At 34.7% G+C, this 23,892-nt stretch overlaps 3 gene segments (V, D, J or C); all 3 read right to left on the bottom strand.

The window, feature by feature from the left end:
* Positions 1-2,652: 2,652 nt before the first annotated feature.
* Positions 2,653-3,282, bottom strand: LOC131535172 (T cell receptor alpha variable 14/delta variable 4-like). The segment is given in 2 exon segments: positions 2,653-2,966; positions 3,166-3,282. Coding segments are annotated over 2 exon segments (354 nt in total).
* An 8,832-nt stretch (positions 3,283-12,114) lies between these two features.
* Positions 12,115-12,863, bottom strand: LOC131535178 (T cell receptor alpha variable 14/delta variable 4-like). The segment is given in 2 exon segments: positions 12,115-12,461; positions 12,643-12,863. Coding segments are annotated over 2 exon segments (354 nt in total).
* A 5,658-nt stretch (positions 12,864-18,521) lies between these two features.
* On the bottom strand, positions 18,522-19,348 carry LOC131535176 (T cell receptor alpha variable 9-2-like). The segment is given in 3 exon segments: positions 18,522-18,582; positions 18,833-19,160; positions 19,298-19,348. Coding segments are annotated over 3 exon segments (429 nt in total).
* Positions 19,349-23,892: the final 4,544 nt, after the last annotated feature.

The following is a 23,892-nucleotide window of genomic DNA, read 5'->3' as shown; positions in this document are numbered from 1 at the left end:
GCAGTAAATTCATATCACTTGATCTGACTGCTGGGAGGAGCCTCAATGAAGACTGTAGTATTGTGTATATGTTAAACTGCAGTATATCACTTAAGTATTACTACATGTACAATGATTAATCTTAGGGTATACATACAGTACACTATGCATCCATGCATTTGATTAGCCTATATTACTTTATTCACCAAAACAGTGAATAAAGACTTATTACACTGCTCTCTACACTTGATCAGTCAGTTGAAGCATTCAGCAGCAGTGTGATATTTCCTAATATTTACCATCATTGATAGCAATGGTGTTTTAATGCTGATGCTCATCAGAGTAACTGAAACTGGTGCTACTTTCATATCTCTTGTATCACAATGCTGATTCACGTTCTGTTATTCCAAACGCAACTGGCACCATCTTGTATCCCGATGGTTTTGAAAAAGACCTCAGATGACTTCAGTATTAATATTACTAGTATTTTGTTACAGTTTTTTCTTGTTGCTAAAGCGGTTTTGTGTAATACAGATGCAATTCATGTATTAGATTTGTGAACAGTGTTTATTGAGTTTCCTGTGACTGTGGGCTGTATGGCACAGTAGTACAGAGTCTGATACAGCATTCATTCATTCATTCATTCATCATTCTGTAACAGCAGTGAAAAACATGCTCATGTTGCTTCTTATCAGGATGTTTATGTGTTTCATTCACAGTGGGCTGCAGAGCACAGTAGTAAACAGCAGAGTCAGACACACGTACATCCTGGATTGACAGAGAAACTGAACTTGAGGATTTGTTGAGATCTGCATGAAATCTTTCCTCAAATTCTTTTTCACTGTTGCTTGATCCAGTCGGGAGTTTACGGAGCATGTAAACTGGGAATCCATTGGTTTTATGTTAGTACCAGTAAATATAAGGATATGAATTACTGGTACTGTAAGTGCAGTGAAGTTTAATCATCTCATGTTCAGAAGCTGTTTGAACTCTTGTTGGCTGATTGACAGAATCCTGTGTATTGCACTCTGTCAGGAAAAAACACAGATATACTATATTCTTATGCAATGATCATGCACTATGTTAGATTTAAATGAGTTAAGTTACTTACCAAGAACGACTGCCAGTAAAAGTACATTCCTCAGCCAGAATAACATAGTTTATGTGCAGCAGGCAACATTAATCTGAAATCTAACAGTGCAAATCTGTTTGCAGAGGATATACCAACGCTATCTCACGGCAATTCATACATATTTTACGAGCATCATAGATTATGCCACACAGTGTCCAACTTCTGAAATTACATTGTTTTCATTCATTTATAAAGGGTCGTTCTCAAAGACAAAAACTGAAATAATCTTAATGCAATAAGTCCCTTTCTGCCTTTTTTTTAACATTTATTTATTTTTTAACTTTCTGTACTATTATTAAAAAAAATGTTTTTAATAATGTATCATTCTTTATTGCAGCAAGACTAAAAAGCACACAGAATGTTGTTGTATTACAGGAATTACAAAGACCCTTTGAGTAAAACCATTTGCTAAATGAATAAATGTAAAATTACTGGATTAGCAAAGCCTATCAATTAAAAGGGGGTTTCTCATGATTTTGGCCATATATAATGTATGTGGCTTTGGTTTGTTGAGGACTAGATTTGAGCATGACTGTAGTCTGTGTGTCAGTGGGAGAACAAGCTCCGATGTCACTGCCAAAGCCATGAAAATAAACCCAACAGACTGAACGATAATATCAATATTGGCTGGATGCTGTTGGAGAGTCAACAGAGCCATGAACTCAACAGGAGTGGTGCTGAGAGACAGTCATTTGAAGAAGCAGAACAACCTGATCTCACAGAATTCCGTGTAATGTTCACGGACTTAATTAATCTGTGGTGGTATCACGGAATCGCCGAAAATTCCATGATGGGTTCACAGAAGGCATCAGCCGTGGTCCATGCACGGATTCACTGGTTCAACACCAGCGCTGCATCGGACCACGTAAAAAGAGTGACTCCGATGCAGTTATACTTTCACTGGAGTACCTGACCCACCCCTACCCTAAACCTACCCAGTTCTGAACAATAATGATGACGATAAATGTCCCAGTATCGCGTCGGCATATTGATGCTAAGGGTTTCCGTGCGTGGAGCACGGCTGATGCCTGTCACTGACTTACATTGGTATCACTTCTGTGAGCCCATCACGGAATTTTTTCTGTGAGCCCATCACGGAATTTTCGGCGATTCCGTGATGCCACCACAGATTCGGAGGTTAATTAAGTCCGTGAACATTACACGGAATTCTGTGAGATCATGTTGCAGCAGAAGGAGTCCTAATATTGGAAAAGACAGAAATCTCAACACCCTTTCAACAAATCTCACTTGTGACTTCCCTCTACTGGCTCCCTGTTTTACTGCATGAAGACAAGCAATTAAGAAATTATATTTTAGAATGTGTTTGTTTATAGAAGGAACCACAAAGAATGCAATATCTGAACACGTTGTCAGTGCTTTTTGGAAGTTTTTTTTATGTCTAATTCAAACTCACACAGGTGTTACCACATATTTTATTACATTCAGGGCTGGATAGATTGTGGATTTGATTGTGGTTTCAGTAGATAGTTTCAAAGTGAAAAGAACTTCAAGTTTTTGTACGACAAGTTTCGTGTTTTGTATCACTGGGCTTCTACTCTCAGAGCACAATAATAGAGAGCTGAATCTGACAGACGTACATCAGTAATAGTGAGTTCAGTGGATGTACGTGTTGTAGCCGAATTAAATCGACCATCAGAGGTGTGATCATCATAACGTGATCGGGCACCTTTGCGTAATAAATACTGCGGTTCTCCATTAGAATACTTTCTGTACCAGTAAAGCACAACATATTCACTACTTGTACTATATGAGCAGCTCAGCTTGACGGTGTCTGTTTCTTCAGAGATTTTATCTGTCCCTTTATCTGGCTCGATGTTGTCTCCAGCCACCAAACCTGTCAACAGTAAGCACATATATAACTTATATCATTTTTAATTTGTGAAAGCAAAGTTGTCAAAATAATATTGGAAACTCATTTCACAGCATGTTTTACAAAATACAAATGACCAAAATAATATCAATCAATAGCCGTTTGGGTTTGAGATTTTGAATTATCATAAATATTTATTATTCGTCAGTTGCTCAGTAAATACCTGTTCCCAAGATGAGAATCAGTATAAAGGATCTGTCCATGTTCAGTCAGATCAGTTCAGTTCTCTGTTGAGTCTCTCAGTGCTCTGAGCTGTAAGTCACTGCAGATCGTCACAAACACACACAGGAACTTCCTCCTCTCTGAACTTCCTGCTGATGTTCATGATTGTCATTTAACTGTGTTAGATAACACTATTTTATTACAGATTTAGATATAAAACGTTTTACAGGAGTTACAGCCAACAAGCACATTAATATCCAAAAAATAAAAAAACAACCCAATAAGTGCCAGTATAAAGAAGCCAATGAAATGTACTGTGCGCATTACACTGATATACATCCAACTTCTGAATTTATTAAGGTTGTAAAGGCGCAAATATTTGATTCCTGCATTTTTTACTCTGTCAGTTTCTTTATATTTAATATTAGCATGGAAATATTAAGTAATGAAAACCTGAAGAAGATGTACTTTCTTGATTTATATGTTTTCTGTTATGCAATATAATTTGTACAATATTAATGTATAACATAATTTTGTAGTATGACTATATTTCTCTTATATTGCATAGTAACATAGTATCTCTGTGTGAAAGTGTGTGAACACTGCCATCCTGTGGCATACATCAAGCTGCTTTATTTATAGCAAATGGGGAATATATGAAATGTTTTATTGTTTGACAGTTGACTGAATTATAGGTGTTAAAGAGCAGCTTCATAGGGATCATAGGAATCTATGTGCACCTTTTGATTTTGGTACTACCTGTGTGGTTTTTGTTGTTGTTGTTTTCATTGGTTCATAATTGCCAGTTACAGCTTCTTTCTCTCTGTATTCATCTCTTTCTCTGTGTTTCTCTCCTGTCTCTCACTGTAACAGGTTTTTGTAGAGAGCTGATGTGTTTCCTGTCACTGTGGGCGCCAGAGCACAGTAGTACAGAGCAGAGTCTGATACAGCAGCAGAGGAGATCTCCAGATACACATTTTCCCTTTTTGTCACATTAACAGTGAATCTTGGATCTACATCAGACACCTTAGCTTTTTTTTGCAGTGTTGTAGGTGAGTACAAGAAATTCAGGTTTTGATCTTCCATACTGACGGTACCAGTGGAGATAATCTGTACCTCCAGAAGCAGAAAAAGTACAGGACAAAGTAACACTTGAACCCTCCTCAGCAAAAACATCTGGTTGGTCTGGTTTGATGACGTTTCCAAAGACAGCAGCTGAAAATTAAAAGTTAATTAGTACCTTTTTATTGAAAAGTTAAGTAAGTAAAATTGTTAACAGAAAAATAAATAATTATGCAAATAATATAACATACCAGCTGAGACACAGAGCAGAATAACTGAATGAAGATCCATTACACAAGTGTTCACTCTGAGAAGAGTCAGACTGAATCATTTCAACCACAGTTTCAGTCAGACACGATATGAACGCTGAGATCCTCCTCCCTCATATTATAACTCAGTTCAGATGTTGAGAAGAGAAGAAAGATCTAATCACATAAGTCATTTTTACAACTGTACCAAACAAATAAAGCAAAATTAGAAAAGAAAAATGCAAAGAAAAATGCTGTTATTGTAACAGTAAACAGTGTTGGGCTAGTTACTCAACGAATGTAATATATTAGTCATTACTAGTTACTCCTTTCAAAAGTAATATTATTACTTTACTTATTACTTTCTGGCAACAGTAATTAGTTACACTACTAGTTATATTACTTTTTCTTCACGCCCCACATAAGTTGTAACTGTGTATTTTCCAGATAAAATTATTCTAGAATGTTATTAATAACATATTTCTGCCTCATCATTTGACCAAAATCCACATTGGATCGCAGTCATAAGTTATTACAAACACTCAATAGTGACTGATGGCATTCAAGTAGAAGTGTTGTATTCATCTCATTAATTGCCATATGTAGCTTGAAGCTAATTGGAATTTCTCCGTTACCCATATATGATTATATTTCATTATGTATTTTATCAAATCACATAAGTTTGTAAGACACTGAGTAATTTTCCAAAAATATTTTTTATTATAGTAATATAATGTACCACATGATGATCAGAGGGATGTGGGTGGGATGCCACAGTATTCAGATCATATTTTCTTTTGACAAAATCAATATAATGCAATATTTCTATCTGCTGAATGTAAGCTTTTCCATATTCCAAGCTTGCCTGCTGCACTGGGGACATCACATGCATGTGCGAGTCGTGAAAATTATGAAAATTAATCTAGGAATTTTCTGATTGTTAGATTTTAAATCAGCGGGGTTGAGGCATCAAAAGTAATTAAGTAACTAAGCTGTTTTATGGATAGTAACTGCAATATTATTACTTAAATCTTATTAGTAATTAGTTGCACTACTAGTTACTGCAAAAAGTAATATTATTACAGTAACTAAATTACTAGTAACTAGTTACTGCCCAACACTGGTGTAACGTGGCTGACGAGACGTGAGACGTGCGTATCCAAATGCAAGCTTTTATTTACAGGCATGGTCATAAATACAGGCAGGGTCGAGCAATGGCAAACAGGTATAGCAGGGACAAGACAAAGAGTAATCCTAGGGCAAGCGAAGGTCGACGATCGGTGAACAGTATCCAGTGGGCGAGGCAGAGAGAAAATCCAGGTACATGAGCTATAATCCAGGCAAGGGAAATAATCAGAGTCCGAACAGGGAGACAGGGGTAAACACTAGGAACACAGACTAGAAAAACAACTAAAGTTCCGTATCGCAGCTAACACTAGGGGAGTGAAAAACGCAGAACAATACAGGAACTGAAAAGAACACGGAATGGCACAGAAAGGGTTAATCCAGGAAACATGGGTAAGAAAAAAACACAGGTGAACAGGTTATGAAAGACTAGGACACTGACAAGGGCTCTGTAGAGTAGCTACAGCTAGGGGAGCAGTAAACGCATGCAATACTCAGCAACAAGGGAAACAAAGTCCAGGGTTATATAAGGTGTGTGATCAGTGTGTGCGTGGGATCAGGTGTGCGTGTGATTAGTGCAATGAGTGATTGGTGACAGCTGTGATCAGTGTTGGATAATGGGAAATGAAGTCCAGTGTTATGTATGGTGTGAAGTCCATGTGGTGAGCGAGTGACCTCTGGTGGAGGGTGAATGGAAGTGCAGACTGGATTCGTGACAACTGGTAATAAATTATCACTATTTGCCAAGGTGGGCCTTTATTTAAAATAATTTGACATTAATGAAATGGGAAAGTGTTTTAGTGTTTAGTGTTTTAGAGTTTGTTCTGCATCAGAGTCAGAAACATTTTGAATGTCATTTTGGGCCCGACTCACAACAGTGTAGCATTATGTGAAACACATTTTTCAGTGTTAAATTACAGATAAAATCTAATTTGGTAATTCTTTAAAAACAAAATCAAATGTTTCCATCATGCATCATAATCCAGTTGTTCACGTGTTAGCAAAACAGTTATACTGTGAACATCCTTTAAATCAAGAAAACACTTTTACATAATTCAAAGTTCAAATCATGAAATTAAATAAATATCAAAATAATATTAAATTGCTGCCATCCTACAGAGGGTAAGCAGATTGGAGAATGAATGGATGATATTACATTTATTGCACAATGAGTATTATAGTTCATTTGACTGTGTTACCTTCAGTATAACTTTATTAGCTTTTAATTTTCAGAAATGCTTACTGTAAAGAAACAAACACATCTATGTTTAGTTTTTGTGTTTTTGTGTGAGTGTTGAGTGTGTTTTAGTCACTGTGGTCCTCAGAGCACAGTAGTACACAGCAGAGTCAGACACACACACATCATGGATCGTCAGTGGAACTGAATATACTGAAAGTTCAGAGTGAAATCTCTCGTGAAACTCAGTGCCATTTTCTCCAATTCCAAACTGGTCTCTTCTCAGGATGTATTTAGGAAAATCATTTGTTCTCTGGATGTACCAAAAGAGGTATGGTTGTGCTAAAGCTGTTGTATATGTACAATTTAATGTCACAGATTTTCCTTCAACTTCAATCAGATGTTTGTCTGGCTGATCAACTTTGTCTTCTGCACATCTGCACTCTGTAAGGATTTAAAAATATTTTATGTTGATATCATTTTTAATGTGCATCATAAATACGAAATCTATATCAGCAAATAATCTATACGCATATTCAAAATTGATCTAAATGTTTAAACATTAGTAGAAATGCATACCTAGACTGAATAGTGCAAATAGAAATATATTCCTGAACCACCTCATGATCGGTTTAAAACTGACAATGTAGTCAAAATAAATTCTTCAATAAGAGAGTTTTTCTCTCATAGATATGATGAGACTCTGAGGTGGAGTTTGTGAAAACGTAAAGGAAACCACTCTGTTAGTGTGATACTGAGAGATGTTGCCCTCTTTTGGTTTCTTACAAGTGTTACAACTGAATTAAAGTCACATAATATTAAACCTATTAGCAATAAACAAGTTAAAGTTAATTGTTTCTCAGGTTAAACATTTTAACAATATACTTAGTCTGCAATTGTTTTGAAGAAAAAAGTTTTATGGAGGTTTTTTTTTATGCTGTTAAAACACCCTCCTCTCTGAGCCACAAGCAAAAGATCTACTTAATGTCTTCTCTAATTCTCTCTACTTAAATGTGTTTAATGCTACCTGGTCTCATGGCATAATGTATGTCCTGCAGAGGAAAATTCTAAAATTGTCCATCAGTTACCACTTCATTTAATAGAAAGAATGCTATGTTTCAATTATTAAATCAAATTAAATAAATCAGCATTGGGGAAAAATTCTGAATTTAAAAACTAGCTGCCTTTCATGATTTTGAATTGAATGGTCACACTCCATCACAATCCGAATTGTAATTTTAGTGGGAACATAATGAAGCGGAATGACAATACAAATAAAAGGTGATTTATTCATTCTTATCAAATAATGTATTTTTGTATATGTTTAAAAAATTAAGAGAAAACATTTGAACAAAACTGTGTAGAACATATGGATAAGAGTGGTTTTGAACATGTGGAATATGATATCTTGGCATACTGTTAATGCTTCGGGGTTTTTTTTTTAAGTTTCTAATTTACATTTATGCCTTACAACAAAGACCTAATTCTGTCTTACACATGTGTGACCACATATTTCATAGAGATAATATTTATTAGGCCTAGTTATATTTTTCATTCAGGGCTGATAGATTGTGGTTTTTAGATCAGTTTAAAGTGAAAAGACCTTCAGGTTTTTGTATAACATGTTTAATGTTTTGTATCACTGGGCTGCTTCTCTTAGAGCACAATTGGACAGACGCGCATCAGTAATAGTGAGTTCAGTGGATGTATGTGATGTAGCCGAATGAAACCGATCATCAGAGTGTCTGTCAGATACGATTGCATCATGTCAGATCTGTGAACACTGAGTCCCTCCTCTCTGAGCCATTTTATTCACACCTGGGTAACAAAAAAGATCCAATTACACGCATTAATGTATATCCATTTCATGAATTTGAATTGTAACCACAGTTCACAATTTAAATTGGAGAGAAAATACATAAAATTCAAGGTGATTTATTATTTCTTAAGAAATTAAAAAATGTATTTATGTTTGAAGAGAAAACAATAGGAGAAAATTAGAGACAAAGCTGATACTGAGCTGCATGTGAATAATGAAGTTCTAAATGTAAGTTTGGGAGCCTGATCAATCCTGTCAATCATCACACAACCAGTGTTGGGAAGGTTACTTTGGAAATGTAAGCAGTTACAGATTACAAGTTACCCTTTTTAAAATGTAATAAGTAGTGTAACTATTTCAATTGCTTTATTAATGTAACCGATTACATTTGATTAATTTTTGGTTCCTCTTCTAAATTTCTAATGAACATTTTCAACTATTATTAATTTTGAAACATTTAAAGCAGGCAAGGTTAACCTTACAGTAATACTCAACAGTGATTACTGTCAGACTTTCAATATCCTTCATCGCTTGAAGTAAGATTATAAGAATTTAAGTTTAAAGCACAACCACCACAAAACCAGACTTTAGCACCCCTTTTACTTTGAGATCGTTCAATATAGATTTAAAATCATAACAAGATATAGTTTAATAGCTATGATACTGTTTTTGAAATCAATTCCTTGCATTGCTATAAAACTGGTACCTAACAATACCCTGGGGGAAAAAATCTTAATAAGATCTTAAAAAATAAAGTATAGCCTACATAACCCAAATAGAAATTAAAACAGTTATCAAATAGGCCTAAACGTGTCCTATTCTGTGTCCTAAACTATTGAAACATTAGTGTCTCATATTTTAGAGCAGTCAATGGAATTTGGGTGTGTGTAAAAAAATATTCAGACGTAACCCCCTTTGTAATTGTTAACATTTTCATGAGTAACTGTAATTTAATTACACATTTTTTTCTCAGTAACTGTAACAGATTACAGTTACATTTATTTTGTAATTAAATTACGAAACTCTGTTACATGTAACTAGTTACTCCCCAACACTGCACACAACTGTATATAAGCAGTCATTTAACTGTCTGTTTACTACTGAATTCTGTTTACCATGAATGCTGAAGGTTTTTGTATGAGTGTTGAGTGTGTTTCGGTCTCTGTGGGCCTCAGAGCACAGTAGTACACAGCAGAGTCAGACACACACAGATTCTTGATTGTCAGAGGAACTGATTTTGAAGATGTGTCGATATGTGCATTAAATCTGTCTTTGAACTCTTCATCTTCATCTCCAGTCTTACCAACTCCGTTGAGCATATATTTAGGAACTCTGTTTACTTTTTGCTGGTACCAAAAGAGAGTCGGAGAGTACGAAGTTTGATAAGTACAGTTGATTGTTACAGTTCCACCTTCATAAGCAGTTTGAACTCTTGTTTTCTGCTCAACACTGTCCTGTGATTCTATTCCTGTAGAACCAAATCATGAACAACGTCAGAAAATATCACAGAGATTTAAAATAACACTGTAGTATTACAAAGAGTACTGAAAAGAATTATTCAAAAAATTTTACTTACCCCAGACATATATGAAAACAATGATAGTTTGTTTTATCCAGTCTGTCATCTTTCTTGCTTTAAAAATGAAGTCTAATATAAATCCAGATCTTATTCTCACCCCAATCTAGTCTGTGACAGAGTGACTGTATATACTCCAGTGAGCAAGAGCACTTGATCTACACTACAGAGTTAGTTTGAAGAGGTTCCTTTGACTCCTCCCTCTGGCACATCCAAAAACATCTGAAATCCAGGTTCATGACCAAAAAAATACATGAAAATGTGTAACAAATTCAGCACACTGTTCATCATAGTTTATTTCTAATTTTATTGTGGTGGACAAAAGGCACAAGTACTTTTTTGTGCTCATGAATTCATTTTATTCATTTATTTTTCATATTTTTCATATCAAAATTAATTTTCATTTTCTAGGAAAAAAAATACTAAATTAAATGTAAATTAAAATTCTAATTAATTAAGGTGCTACGTGTATAAAATTAACCACACAAGTGGCTTTGAAGTTTTATGACAGGCCTCAACAGGGATGGATAGATTGTGGTTTTCACTAGATAAGACCAAAGTGGAAAAAAAGCTTCAGATTTTTGTATGACGTGTTTTGATGTTTAATATCACTGGGCTAATACTCTTAGAGCACAATAATAGTGATTTTTGCTGCAGCACCCAGAGAGCAAGTACTTCGATCAAGGGCACATCAGTCATGTACAAGCCGATACCAAGACTCGAACCAGCAACCTTCAGGTTACAAGTCCAATACTCTCTAACCATTAGGCCTCAACTGCCCTGTTTCACTGTTTAACAGATTAAAAAGAATTTGACTCACTTTAGAATGTTGATTTGTTTTATGTATCCATTCTGCATTAGATTACTTAAATTTCTCTCTGTCTTGTCTTTCATTGTAACAGGTTTTTGTAGAGAGCTGATGTGTTTCCTGTCACTGTGGGCACCAGAGCACAGTAGTACAGAGCAGAGTCTGATACAGCAGCAGAGGAGATCTCCAGATCCACATGTTCTCTTTTTGTCACATTAACAGTGAATCTTGGATCTACATCAGACTGCTGAGCTTCTTTTTCAGTGTCGTAGGTGAGTACAAGAAATTCAGGTTTTAATCTTCCATACTGACGGTACCAGTGGAGATAATCTGTAATGCTAGAGTCAGTAAAACTACAGGACAATGTAACACTTGAACCCTCCTCAGCAAAAACATTGGTTTTGTTTGGTTTGATGACATTTCCAAAGACAGCAACTGAAAAAGAAGAGGTACATTTGTTTTGTTATTTTCTTCTTTTAATAATCAACCAAATAATCAGTCAAATAAATATACATACCGGTTGAGACACAGAACAGAATAACTGAGCGAAGATCCATTGTACAAGTGTTCACTCTGAGAAGAGTCGGACTGAATAGTTTCTACCACAGTCTCTGTCAGACATTACTATATCATGTCAGATCTAAGTCCCTCCTCTTTTGACACTTCAAGGCAAAAGAGAAGCTTTATTTTGCAGGAATAGTTTTTCTTAGGGCCTGGCTCATTGCTGCTACCATTATGTGAAACAAATTTTCTGTCCATTAATAGTAATAATTCTAAGTGCGTGCATAGTAGATTTTGTTACACAAGTTAAAATGAACTTGTATTTTAGTGTCACAACAATACTTAAAAAAACAAAACTACATGAAACACATATTCATGTACAGTATAATTATGGGGAAGCATTATGTTTTTTGCAAATGTAACATGAATGAAGTGTTGCACACCTGTAGTACATTTCTGTAACACACAGTTGCTAACCCTTTTAAGCATTTTTACCTTTTTTTTTTTTTTTGCCCTTTTATTCATTTTATAAAAATTTCTTCTCTCAAACTCACGCAGGTGTTTGCAGTTATTATCTCACATTGAGGTTTTGATTTGGTTTTCATAATAATAGCTTCAAAGTGAAAAATGGCTTGCAGTTTTTGTACGACTTGTTTCGTGTTTTGTATCACTGGGCTTCAACTCTTAAAGCGCAGTAATAGAGAGCTGAATCTGACACAGTCACACTACTAATAATAAGTTCAGTCAATATGCGAGAAGTGCTTGACTGGAATCGAGGATCAGAGCTGCGCTTAACACTGTTTGATCGTGCTCCTTCATATAATAAATATTGAGGTTCTCCATTAGGATATTGTCTGTACCAGTACAGACGTACATTTTCACTGTCTGAATCATAAGAGCAGCTCAGCGTTACAGTCTCTCCTTCTGTTTTGATGATGCTCGTCCCTTTATTTGGCTCAATTTTGTCCACAGCTGCCACACCTGCAAACATTAAGCACAATATTAACTAATTTTGTCGTAGGTTAAATGTTGAATATCAGTAAAGACAACTTTACAACTTTAAAATTGTTTTGATAGAAAAATCAATAAAAATATCATCCAGTGTTTTATAAGGTTTTTAAAGCTGTTGCTAAATGATCTGAAGTAATCATAAATGACGCACCTGATGCCATAATGAAAAGCAGCAGCATGTATTTGTTCATGGTGAATATGATCAGATCAGTTGTGTGTTAATGCTCTCTGTGCTCTGACTGTGTTACTGATGCTTTCTGCTCTTCAGTTATCAAGACATTCAGGAACCTCCTTATCTCTGAGTGTGAAACCAATGCCAGCTTTGAACCTTAAATAATAGTGTTTAACAGTATGAAATATGAAAAAATGACACCAAAAATCTCCATGCATTTCGGTCACTTTTCACATGATATTAAAAATGTAGTATAAATTTGACTAATTCTGTTGCAGTTGCAGTGAGTGTCTAAGAACACTGCCACCTTGTGGCACATTATACCTGCACATTCTGTTACACAATAATAAATTGAAAAATTAACTATTGGCTACGTTTGTATAGTTTTAATGTCATTAGCAATATTACCACGCTTTGTTGAATTTTTTATTTCACATTGATTTCAAATTGATTCATTTCAGTTATATATATATATATATATATATATATATATGTAAACTCATTAACTTTTATCAGTTTATTTCTTTTCATTCACTTATAGTATCATTCTTACTAACTGCTGCAGTTTACAGATACTCTTTTAGTCTTTGACTCTGTATCTTTTGATTGTTCTCATTGGATTAAATGAGGAAAGGTTTTTGTACAGTGTTCTTGTGTTTCCTGTAACTGTGGGCTGCAGAGCACAGTAGTACACAGCAGAGTCAGACACACGCACATCCTGGATTGTCAGTGGCACTGCAGTTTTGTTGAGATTTGCATGAAATCTCTCCTTGAATTCTTCCTCACTGTTTCCAGATTTAGATAATCTATTTAACATGTGCTTGGGATTTTCATTGCCTTTCTGCTGGTACCAGAAGAGAGTCGGGCCTGTATAAGTACTCTGATATGTACAGTCGATCGTTACAGTATCACCTTCAAAAGCAAATTGAATCCTTGTATGCTGTTCAACTTTGTCTTGAGAATTACAACCTGAAATTGAATGAAAACAATATGAAATAAAAAAAATAAAATAAAATGTCCATTGGCTGGAAAGACACACATAATGAAAATTAATTTTAAATATATTTAAAAATAACCATTATTTAATTGTTCTACTCACCCCAAATATATAAAACTATGATCACAATGCCACTTTTCCACAGTGCCATTATATAAAATTTAAATCACCAACTTAAAAAAATAAAAATAAATATGCAGAGTTGTTGTGATCCTCTTCCTCTCTCTGCATCTGTTAAAGTACCAATACATTCAAATCACTTTGTCTGACTGCTGGGAGGAGCCTGTGCTACGAGTGTCAGGAAGACTGTAATATTGTATGTGTCTATATATATATATATATATATATATATAAAATATATTAATTATGTTTTATGTTATTAATTATGTCTATATGTACACTTATTAACTGAACATACGGTATGCTTCCATGCATTTGATTAGGTTATATCACTTTATTCACTGAAACACACTGTGACAATCTCTTATTACACTGCTCTGAATTATTTGATTGATTGGTCAAACGTGACATTCAGACCCAATCTTATATTTCATAATATTTACCATCACGTACGGTATAGCATATATAATACATAATATATTACAGCATTTCAATGAAAGCAATGTCCAACAGCATAAAAAAATTAAGAAATGAAACATCTAAACATTGCATAAAACTCAGAATCTACAACATTATTTGCTCAAGTGATCAGTAAACTCTTACTTTTAATCATCAATTGCAGAAGCAAAACACAAAGGTTTGTCATGTTTGCACTGTAGACAGCAAAAGTTGAGACATGGATCTTTATTTAGGCCTTTATGTAGGTTGTTTTGTTTTAAGTACAAGTTTTTGGTTAAAGCCCGGGGTTTCGCCTATACGTTCACTTATTATTACAGCAAATTTGTTCATTTAAAATAAATTATTCAAACGTACTCATACTGGGCAACTCAGTAACTTGCTAAATAACTCATAATTTAACATCTCATTAAATGTTAATGTTAAGTGTATATCGCCCTCTTCTGGTCCTTCATGCCTTTCTATGCATGCACACTACACATTCACAAAACAGATGTCCATAGCAATAACCAGATTTGTGATGATTATGTTATTTTAGTTGCATGAGCAATATAAAATCAAATGAAACCAACAGTAATGTAAAATGAATACAAATGTAAATATAACTCATTTAAATTTAGATCTTATTAACTTTTAAGTGAAAGAAACCTAAAATAAAAGGTTTTAAAAATAAAATGATAGACTAAACGATTTAATCTAATAGAAAATCGTTTTAAAAATAAATAACGTTAAATTGCATAATGATGTAATGTATGCTGTTGCATTGTCAGAGTTTTTGTATGAGTGCTGAGAGTGTTTCAGTCACTGTGGGCCTCAGAGCACAGTAGTACACAGCAGAGTCAGACACACACACATCTTGGATTGTCAGTGGAGCTGCAGTTTTGTTGAGATTCGCATAAAATCTCTCCTTGAATTCTTCCTCACTGTTTCCAGATTTAGAGACTTTATTTAGCATGTGCTTGGGATTTCCATTCACTTTCTGCTGGTACCAGAAGAGAGTCGGGGTTGTATAAGTACTCTGATATGTACAGTCGATCGTTACAGTATCACCTTCAAAAGCAGATTGAATCCTTGTATGCTGTTCAACTTTGTCTTGAGATTGAGAATTACAACCTGAAATATAATTAAAACAATATGACTAAATATGCACATTACACACATAAGGATAATTGATTTTAAATATATTTGAAAAGAATAATTGATTTTGCTACTCACCCCATGTACACAAAACTATGAGCACAATGGCACTTTTCCACAGTGCCATTACATACAGTTGAAATTGCCGACTTTAAAAAAAAAATATGCAGAGTGTGATGCATGTGATGATTCCCTTCCTCTTTCTGCATCTGTTTAAGCAGCAATAAATTCAAATCTCTTTGTCTGATTGCTGGGAGGAGCCTGTGCTACAGTCAGTGTCAATGAAGACTGTAATATATATGTAAAACTATATAACTTAATTATGTCTATATATGTATACAATGATTAATATTTGAATGTACAACCCGAATTCTGGAAATCCTGGGACATTTTTTTAAAATTTGAATATAATGAAAACTAAAAGACTTTCACATCACATGAGCCAATATTTTATTCCCAATAGAACATAGAGAACATAACAAATGTTTAAACTGAGAAATTTTACACTTTTATCCACTAAATGAGCTCATTTCAAATTTGCTGCCTTTTAAATTTTATTCAAATTTAAAAAAATCTCCCAAAATTTTCGTAATTCGGGTTGTACACACAGTATGCTTCCATGTATTTGATTAGACTATATTACATTATTCACTGAAACATTCAGTAAATTAAAACGTATTACACTGCTCACTACTGGTGCAACTTTCATATCTCTCATTTCAAAGAAGCGCAGACACATGTTCTCTTGTTCCAAACACAACTGGCACGATCTTGCATCTCCATGGCCTTAAAAAGACCTCAGATGACTTCAGTATTAAAATTACCTTTATGTTGTTGGTTTCTTTCTTGTTGCCAATATTCTCTTGTTATGCACTTTAAAATAAGCTATACAGGTCAGATTATAACTATATAAATTCAAACATTTAATGGGTTTTATCACAGAAATGAATGATATATCAACACCATTTAATTATAAAGCATGGCCACATATTGTTAATGTTGCAAATGCATGTGGCTTTGCATTTGCTGAAGAGAAGTTTGGATTATATTTTAGCTGGATTTAGCTGGATAAAGTTTGTCAGTGTTCAGTGGTGCTCAGTGTTCAAGAAAAGCAAAGAATAGTGTCGTTGACTAGGTAAATGAAGTTCTAATATTGACTTGCATATGATTTTCTTTTTTTTTGATTATAATGATTAGCTATTAATGTAGAAATTAAGAGTAAGTATTCATACACTGAAGCTGGAAAGTGATATCCAGAACATACTATTAATTATTAAAGTTTTAGAACAGGCCTAATTTCACCGCACACAGGTGTTACCACATATTTAATTACATGCAGGGCTGCTTAGATTGGGGTTTTGATCGTGGTTTTCACCGTTTCAGGTTTTTGTACGACATGTCTCATGTTTTGTATCACTGGGCTACTACTCTCAGAGCACAATAATAGAGAGCTGAATCTGACAGACGTGCATCAGTAATAGTGAGTTCAGTGGATGTTTGTGATGTAGTCGACTGAAACCGAGGATCAGAGGTGTGTTCACCACTCGCTGACCGTGCACCTTTGAGTAATAAATACTGTGGTTCTCTGTTGGGATACTGTCTGTACCAGTAAAGCAAAACATTAGTGCTACTTGTAGAATATGAGCAGCTCAGCTTGACAGTTTCTGTTTCTTTAGAGTTTTTTTCTGTCCCTTTATCTGGCTCAATGTTGTCTCCAGCCACCAAACCTGTCAACAATATGATTTTGATTTGCAGAATCAAGGTACAAAAAATATTGCAAACACACTTTACTTTTACAGAAACAAACAATTAATTATATCAAACCATTAAAGGATTTGGAGTTTGAGACTTTAAAACAAAGTTAATATTATCATTAATTGTTCAGTAAATACCTGTGCCCACAATGAGAATCAGTATGAAGCATCTGTCCATGTTCAGTCAGATCAGTTCAGTTCTCTGTTGAGTCTCTCAGTGCTCTGAGCTGTAAGTCACTGCAGATCAGTCACAAACACTCACAGGAACTTCCTGCTTTATAAAGGCATGGCTTAAATTCTTGATGTCTGTGTGTTATTCACTCTGTCTAATTCCCTCTCATTTCTCATGAACATGGAAATATTAACTGATGGAAATTAGAAGAATATTGACTTTATAAATCTGGAACAAGCAAGAAATTGTATGCACTATATATTACACAGGAGAATCATGTAAGATATTTTAACATTTGTTACATTTGACTGTTGTTGTTGTTTTTGTTTTTATTACACCATGTTCTAAATTGATTTGTCAGCTATGATTGCTATTGCTATTGCTATTGATTTGTCAGCTATGTTTGTATTTTGTTTTTTCATATACTAGTCAAATTTTGTCTAGCTTTAGATTTTGGTAGCTACCTGTGATTTATTTTCATTGGTTATATTATTTTTCTGACATACATAATACTGTATACAGCATATAAGAGTTACAGCTTCTTTCTCTCTGTCTTCATCTCTGTCTCTCTGTTTCTCTCTTGTCTCTCACTGTAACAGGTTTTTGTAGAGAGCTGATGTGTTTCCTGTCACTGTGGGCCTCAGAGCACAGTAGTACAGAGCAGAGTCTGATACAGCAGCAGAGGAGATCTCCAGATCAGCATGGTTTTTCTCCATTTTTTCAACTTTAACAGAGAATCTTGGATCAACATCAGACACCTCAGCTTTTTTTGCACTGCCGTAGGTGAGTACAAGAAATTCAGGTTTTGATCTTCCACGCTGACGGTACCAGTGGATATAATCTGAAATTCCAGGGGAATGACTGCAGATTAATATAATATTTGAATCCTCCTTATAAACAACTGTGGTTTTGTTTGGTTTTATGGCATTTCCAAAGACAGCAGCTGAAAAAGAAAACATTTGTACATTTTTTGTGAGATATTTTAAATAAAACTCATTGTTCTTAAAAAATGTATAATTAACCAAATAAATGCACACCTGCTGAGACACAGAATAGAATGACTGTTTGAAGATCCATTGTACAAGTGTTTACTCCGAGAAGAGTCAGAGTAAATAGTTTCTAACGCAGTCTCTGACATAAGTAGATCATGTCAGATCTGTGAACACAGAGTCTCTCCTGTCTGAGCCATATATACACACCTGTATAAATTCAATTCTGCTGTTCACTGCTGCAGTTCCTTTAGTGAATCTCTGAGAACACTGCCATCTTGTGGCATATTATACCTACATGTATTATACATGGTAACACATTTAAACTTAAGCTATAGGCTACTTTTGTATGGATTTGATGTAATTAAGAATATTAGCTTTTAATGTTAAATTGATTTTTCTTTTCCAGTTTTGCATCTGGATTCATTCAGGGTTTTTTTTAGATTATTTACCTACTCTTCATATTAATACAGTTGCTCTCTTAGTCTTTGTCTCTGTATGTCTTTCTTTTTTCACTAGAAAAGCCAAGGAAAGGTTTTTGTACAGTGTTCTTGTGTTTCCTGCCACTGTGGGCTGCAGGGCACAGTAGTACAGAGCAGAGTCTGATACAGCAGTAGAGAAGATCACCAGATCCACACGTTTGATTTCTTTTTTAGCTTCTGAATATAGACGTAGTTTAGACTCAGTTTTGCTTGTATATTCATTGACAAGAAGTAAAAACTCTGGTTTTGCTTGAGGATACTGGCGATACCACTGGATAGTAACACTAGTGCCACTAGTGAGACTGTAGTTACAGGACAGAGTCACATTTTCACCCTCAGAACCATGTTTTTCTGGAAACCATGGTTGTATTGTGTCACCAAAAGAATTTCCTGTGAAAAAGAAAAGGACCTTAATTAATCAACCAATAAAACACATTGATACACTGTATAAAGCTAAAGATTTTTGTATAAAGTGTATCAAGATTTTTTTTCATAATGAGCATATTGATTGAATGAATATCTCTTACCCATGTAAAATTTGATTAGTATACAGGTGAAGAGAAACATGATGTCTTTACAGAGACAGTGATGACAAAAATATAATCTGAATAACTGTAGCTGTTTCACTCTGTCTCACACTCTCAACAATAAGCTCCACCCACTGCTGGAGTGTGTTTATTCTAGTGAACAACATGTTCATGTCAAAAACTGCATATTTCAGAGCTCTAGTTATTGTCAGGATGTTTTTCAGTCACAGTGGGCTGCAGAGTCAAGTCAAGTCAAGTCACCTTTATTTATATAGCGCTTTTACAATACAGATTGTGTCAAAGCACTTAACAGTATCAAATTGGAGGATAGAGTGTCAGTAATGTATAATGATAAGATTAAACACTCAATTTTCAGTTAAAGGCATTTCATTATTGAATTCAGAGATGTCATTGTCTAGCTCAGTTTAGTTTAAATAGTATCTGTGCAATCAAATCGGCGATAATCGCTAGAAATTAAGTATTTCTTAAATTAAGCAGAGCACAGTAGTAAACAGCAGAGTCAGACACACGTGCATCCCTGATTTTCAGAGAAACTGAGTTTGAGGATTTGTTGAGATCTGCATGAAATCTTTCCTCAAATTCTTTCACTGACTGCTGCTTGATCCAGATGAGTGTTTATGGAGCATGTAAACTGGAAATCCATTGGTTTTGTGTTTGTACCAGTATAGATAAGGGTATGAATTACTGGTACTGTAAGTGCAGTGAAGTTTAACCATCTCATGTTCAGAAGCTGTTTTAACTCTTGTTGGCTGATTGACAGATTCCTGTGTATTGCACTCTGTCAGAAAATATTAAAATGTAAAAAAGAAATCATTTTCATATGTGTTCTTATGTTAGGATAATACAAATGTCTTACATTTAATAGTTAAGTTATTTACCAAGAACTGCAGCCATTAGAAGTAAATTCCTCAGCCAGATCAAGTTTATGTGCAGCAGGCAATATTAGTCTGAACTTTACCAGCACACAATTGTATGCAGACGTTACACTACAGCAGGAACTTAAATGAGTAGGTCCCACCATCATCATAGATTATGCCACACAGTGGCCAGCTTCTGAAATTACAGTTTTAATTAAATAATTGTGTTCTTCTTAGAAACAAAAGTTGAAATAATAAAGTCCCTATCTGACATTTAACTTTGTTTTGTTTTTTTCTGTACTATAATGAAAACAAATATCTTCTTAAGGGAAGATACTGAACTGCTGTTTATTAAATGTTGTCATTCTTTATGGACTTATTTGTGCACAGGTTTGTTGTCATGCTGAAATAGTAAAGAACTTCCCAAACTGCTGTAGCGAGGCTAAAAGCACACAGTTCCCTCGAATATTGCATGACAGAAATTATAAAGACAATTTGTATAAAAACGTCTGCTAAATGAATAAATATAAAATTACTGGAATAGCAAAGCCTGCAACTTTAAAGGGGTTTTCACATGCTTTTCATCATGTATAATGTATGTGGCTTTGATTTGTTGAGGACTAGATTTCAGCATGACAATTGTCTGTTTGTCAGTTGGAGAACAAGCTCTGAAGTCACTGCCAAAGCCATGAAAATAAACCCAGAAGAAGACTGAACGATAATGTCAAATAGGTTGGATGCTGTTGGAGAGTCAGAACCATGAACTCAACAGGAATGGCACTGAAAAACACAATCATTTGAAGAAATAGAAATAGAAAGAGTCTTAAATTAACCGGGTGCTGAGATCTGATTCTCTTTTAATATTAAGACTCTTAATATTAAAAGAGAATCAGATCTCAGCACCCGTTCAACAAAACATACTGACCTCCCTCTACCGGCTCCCTGTTTTTACTGCATGATAAGCATTTAAGAAATTATATTAAGAATGTATTTGTGCATAAAAGGAACCACATAGATTGTGATATCTGAACACATTGTCAATACTTCTTGAAAATTATTTAGCAGGCCTGATTCAACCTCACACAGGTGTGACCACATATTTTATTACATTCAGGGCTGGATAGATTGTGGATTTGATTGTGGTTTTCAGATAGTTTCAAAGTGAAAAGAGCTTCAGGTTTTTGTACGACAAGTCTCATGTTTTGTATCACTGGGCTAATACTAATAGAGCACAATAATAGAGAGCTGAATCTGACAGACGTGCATCAGAAATAATGAGTTCAGTGGATGTGCTTGATGCAGTCGACTGAAAGCGATCATCAGAGGTGTGTTTGTAATCAGTCGCTGACCGTGCATTTTTGAGTAATAAATACTGTGGTTCTCTGTTGGGATACTGTCTGTACCAGTAAAGCCGAACATATTGACTACTTGTACTATATGAGCAGCTCAGCTTGACAGTTTCTCCTTCTTTAGAAGTTTTTTCTGTCCCTTTATCTGGTTCAATGTTGTCTCCGGCCACCAAACCTGTCAACAGTACAATGCACATATAGACTTATTTTTGATTTGTGAAAGCAAAGATGTTTTACCAAAATACAAATAACTAGTAATACTAATACCAAAGTAATACCGAAGTAATACCAATAATGTACCTGTTCCCACAATGAGAATCAGTATGAAGCATCTGTCCATGTTCAGTCAGATCAGTTCAGTTCTCTGTTGAGTCTCTCAGTGCTCTGAGCTGTAAGTCACTGCAGATCAGTCACAAACACACACAGGAACTTCCTCCTCTCTGAACTTCCTGCTACTGTTTATGATTATGTTTGAATAACTACACGCTTTTATTAGAGCTCACAACAGTGAAACACATTTATCCATCCATCAGTTAAATTACAGATAAATTCTAATTTGATAATTCTTTAAAACAAAAACAAATGAAACAAATGCTTAAGTTTGAAACCACTATTGCATAAATAAAATTAATTTGATATCATGGAATTGATTGAATTAAAATCAATATAGTTGTATTAAATTTCTGTGACCTTGCAGAGGATAAGCAGTTTGAAGAATAGATGGGTGGATAATTTAAAATTGATTGCATGATTATTATTGTAGTTCATTTGACTATGTTACCTTCAGTATGACTTTAATATACCTTTTACATTTCAGAAAAGCTTATTGTGAAGAAATAATCACATGTGTGTTTATGTCTCTGTGTTTTTGTATGTGGTTTGACTTGAGTTTTCTCACTGTGGGCCTCAGAGCACAGTAGTACACAGCAGAGTCAGACACGCACACATCTTGGATTGTCAGTGGAGCTGCAGTTTTGTTGAGAGTCGCATGAAATCTCTCCTTGAATTCTTCCTCACTGTTTCCAGATTTAGAGAATTTATTTAACATGTGCTTGGGGTTTCCATTCACTTTCTGCTGGTACTAGAAGAGAGTCGGGGTTGTATAAGCAGTCTGATATGTACAGTCGATCGTTACAGTATCACCTTCAAAAGCAGATTGAATCCTTGTATGCTGATCAACTTTGTCTTGAGAATTACAGCCTGAAATTGAATAAAACATTATGAATAAACATTTTTGTCACTGGCTGCAAAAAATATGCACATACACACATAATGAAAATTTGTTTTAAATATATTTAAAAAGAACTGCTATTTAATAGTGGTACTCACCCCAGATATATAACACTATGATCACAATGGCACTTTTCCACAGTGCCATTATATGCAATTGAAATCACCAGCTCTTAAAAAAATATGCAGAGATGTTGTGATCCTCTTCCTCTTCACTTTGTCAGTGTCAATGAAGACTGTAATATTGTATACTGTATATATACCGTCAAATCAAATTTTATTCAGACACCTTGAACATTTCTCACATTATCACAGTTTATTCACTATAGTTTAGAAAATGGTAATAAAATATGACAAGGTCTCAGAGTTAATCTGTGTCAGAACAAATTCATCTTGATATGTCAGATACCTTTGATAGAAAGGGATGTAACAAAACATGGTCAGGTCAAAGTGTCAAAACAAATTTTTGGTCCCAAATTTTTAGCAATTACTAGATACAGATAAGTTGACTTAACTTAAAAAAAAACTGAGGAAACCCGTTGCCTTAAAATTATTAAGTAAATGATAATTTAAAAAATACGTTAAGTGAACTGTCAAGTTCACTTAACTTTTTTTTTAAATTATTATTATTGACCATGTTTTGTTACATCCCTTTCTATCAAAGGTATCTGACATATCAAGATGAATTTGTTCTGACACAGATTAACTCTGAGACCTTGTCATATTTTATTACCATTTTCTAAACTATAGTGAATAAACTGTGATATTGTGAGAAATGTTCAAGGTGTCTGAATAAAAGTTTTGTTTTGCTCTGTCCTCTGCACTTCCACGTTCGTCACTTCTCTCCGGCGCATGCGCTACGTATACGTCATCCGCCTGGAACAGCTTGCACGCACACAACAGTTAGTGGAAGTTAGAGAAAAGTGTTTATAACATTTAAATATGGATATTTTTCTTATAAAATGCATCGATTCACTACAGGAGGCCTTTATTCAGCCCCTGGAACCAAGTGAGGCACTTTTATTCAGGATGGATGTGCTTTATTTGACTTTTTTGGACTGTTGAATCAAAACACCTGCCCATTGCCATTATAAAGATTGAAAGAGCCAGGACATTGGATTTCCAACTGTATTCATCT

Source organism: Onychostoma macrolepis, unplaced genomic scaffold (assembly GCF_012432095.1).
Source record: "Onychostoma macrolepis isolate SWU-2019 unplaced genomic scaffold, ASM1243209v1 Scaffold18, whole genome shotgun sequence".
NCBI lineage: Eukaryota > Metazoa > Chordata > Actinopteri > Cypriniformes > Cyprinidae > Onychostoma > Onychostoma macrolepis.
The sequence above is the reverse complement of the archived record's forward strand: the minus strand, read 5'-3'. Positions and strand labels throughout refer to the sequence as shown.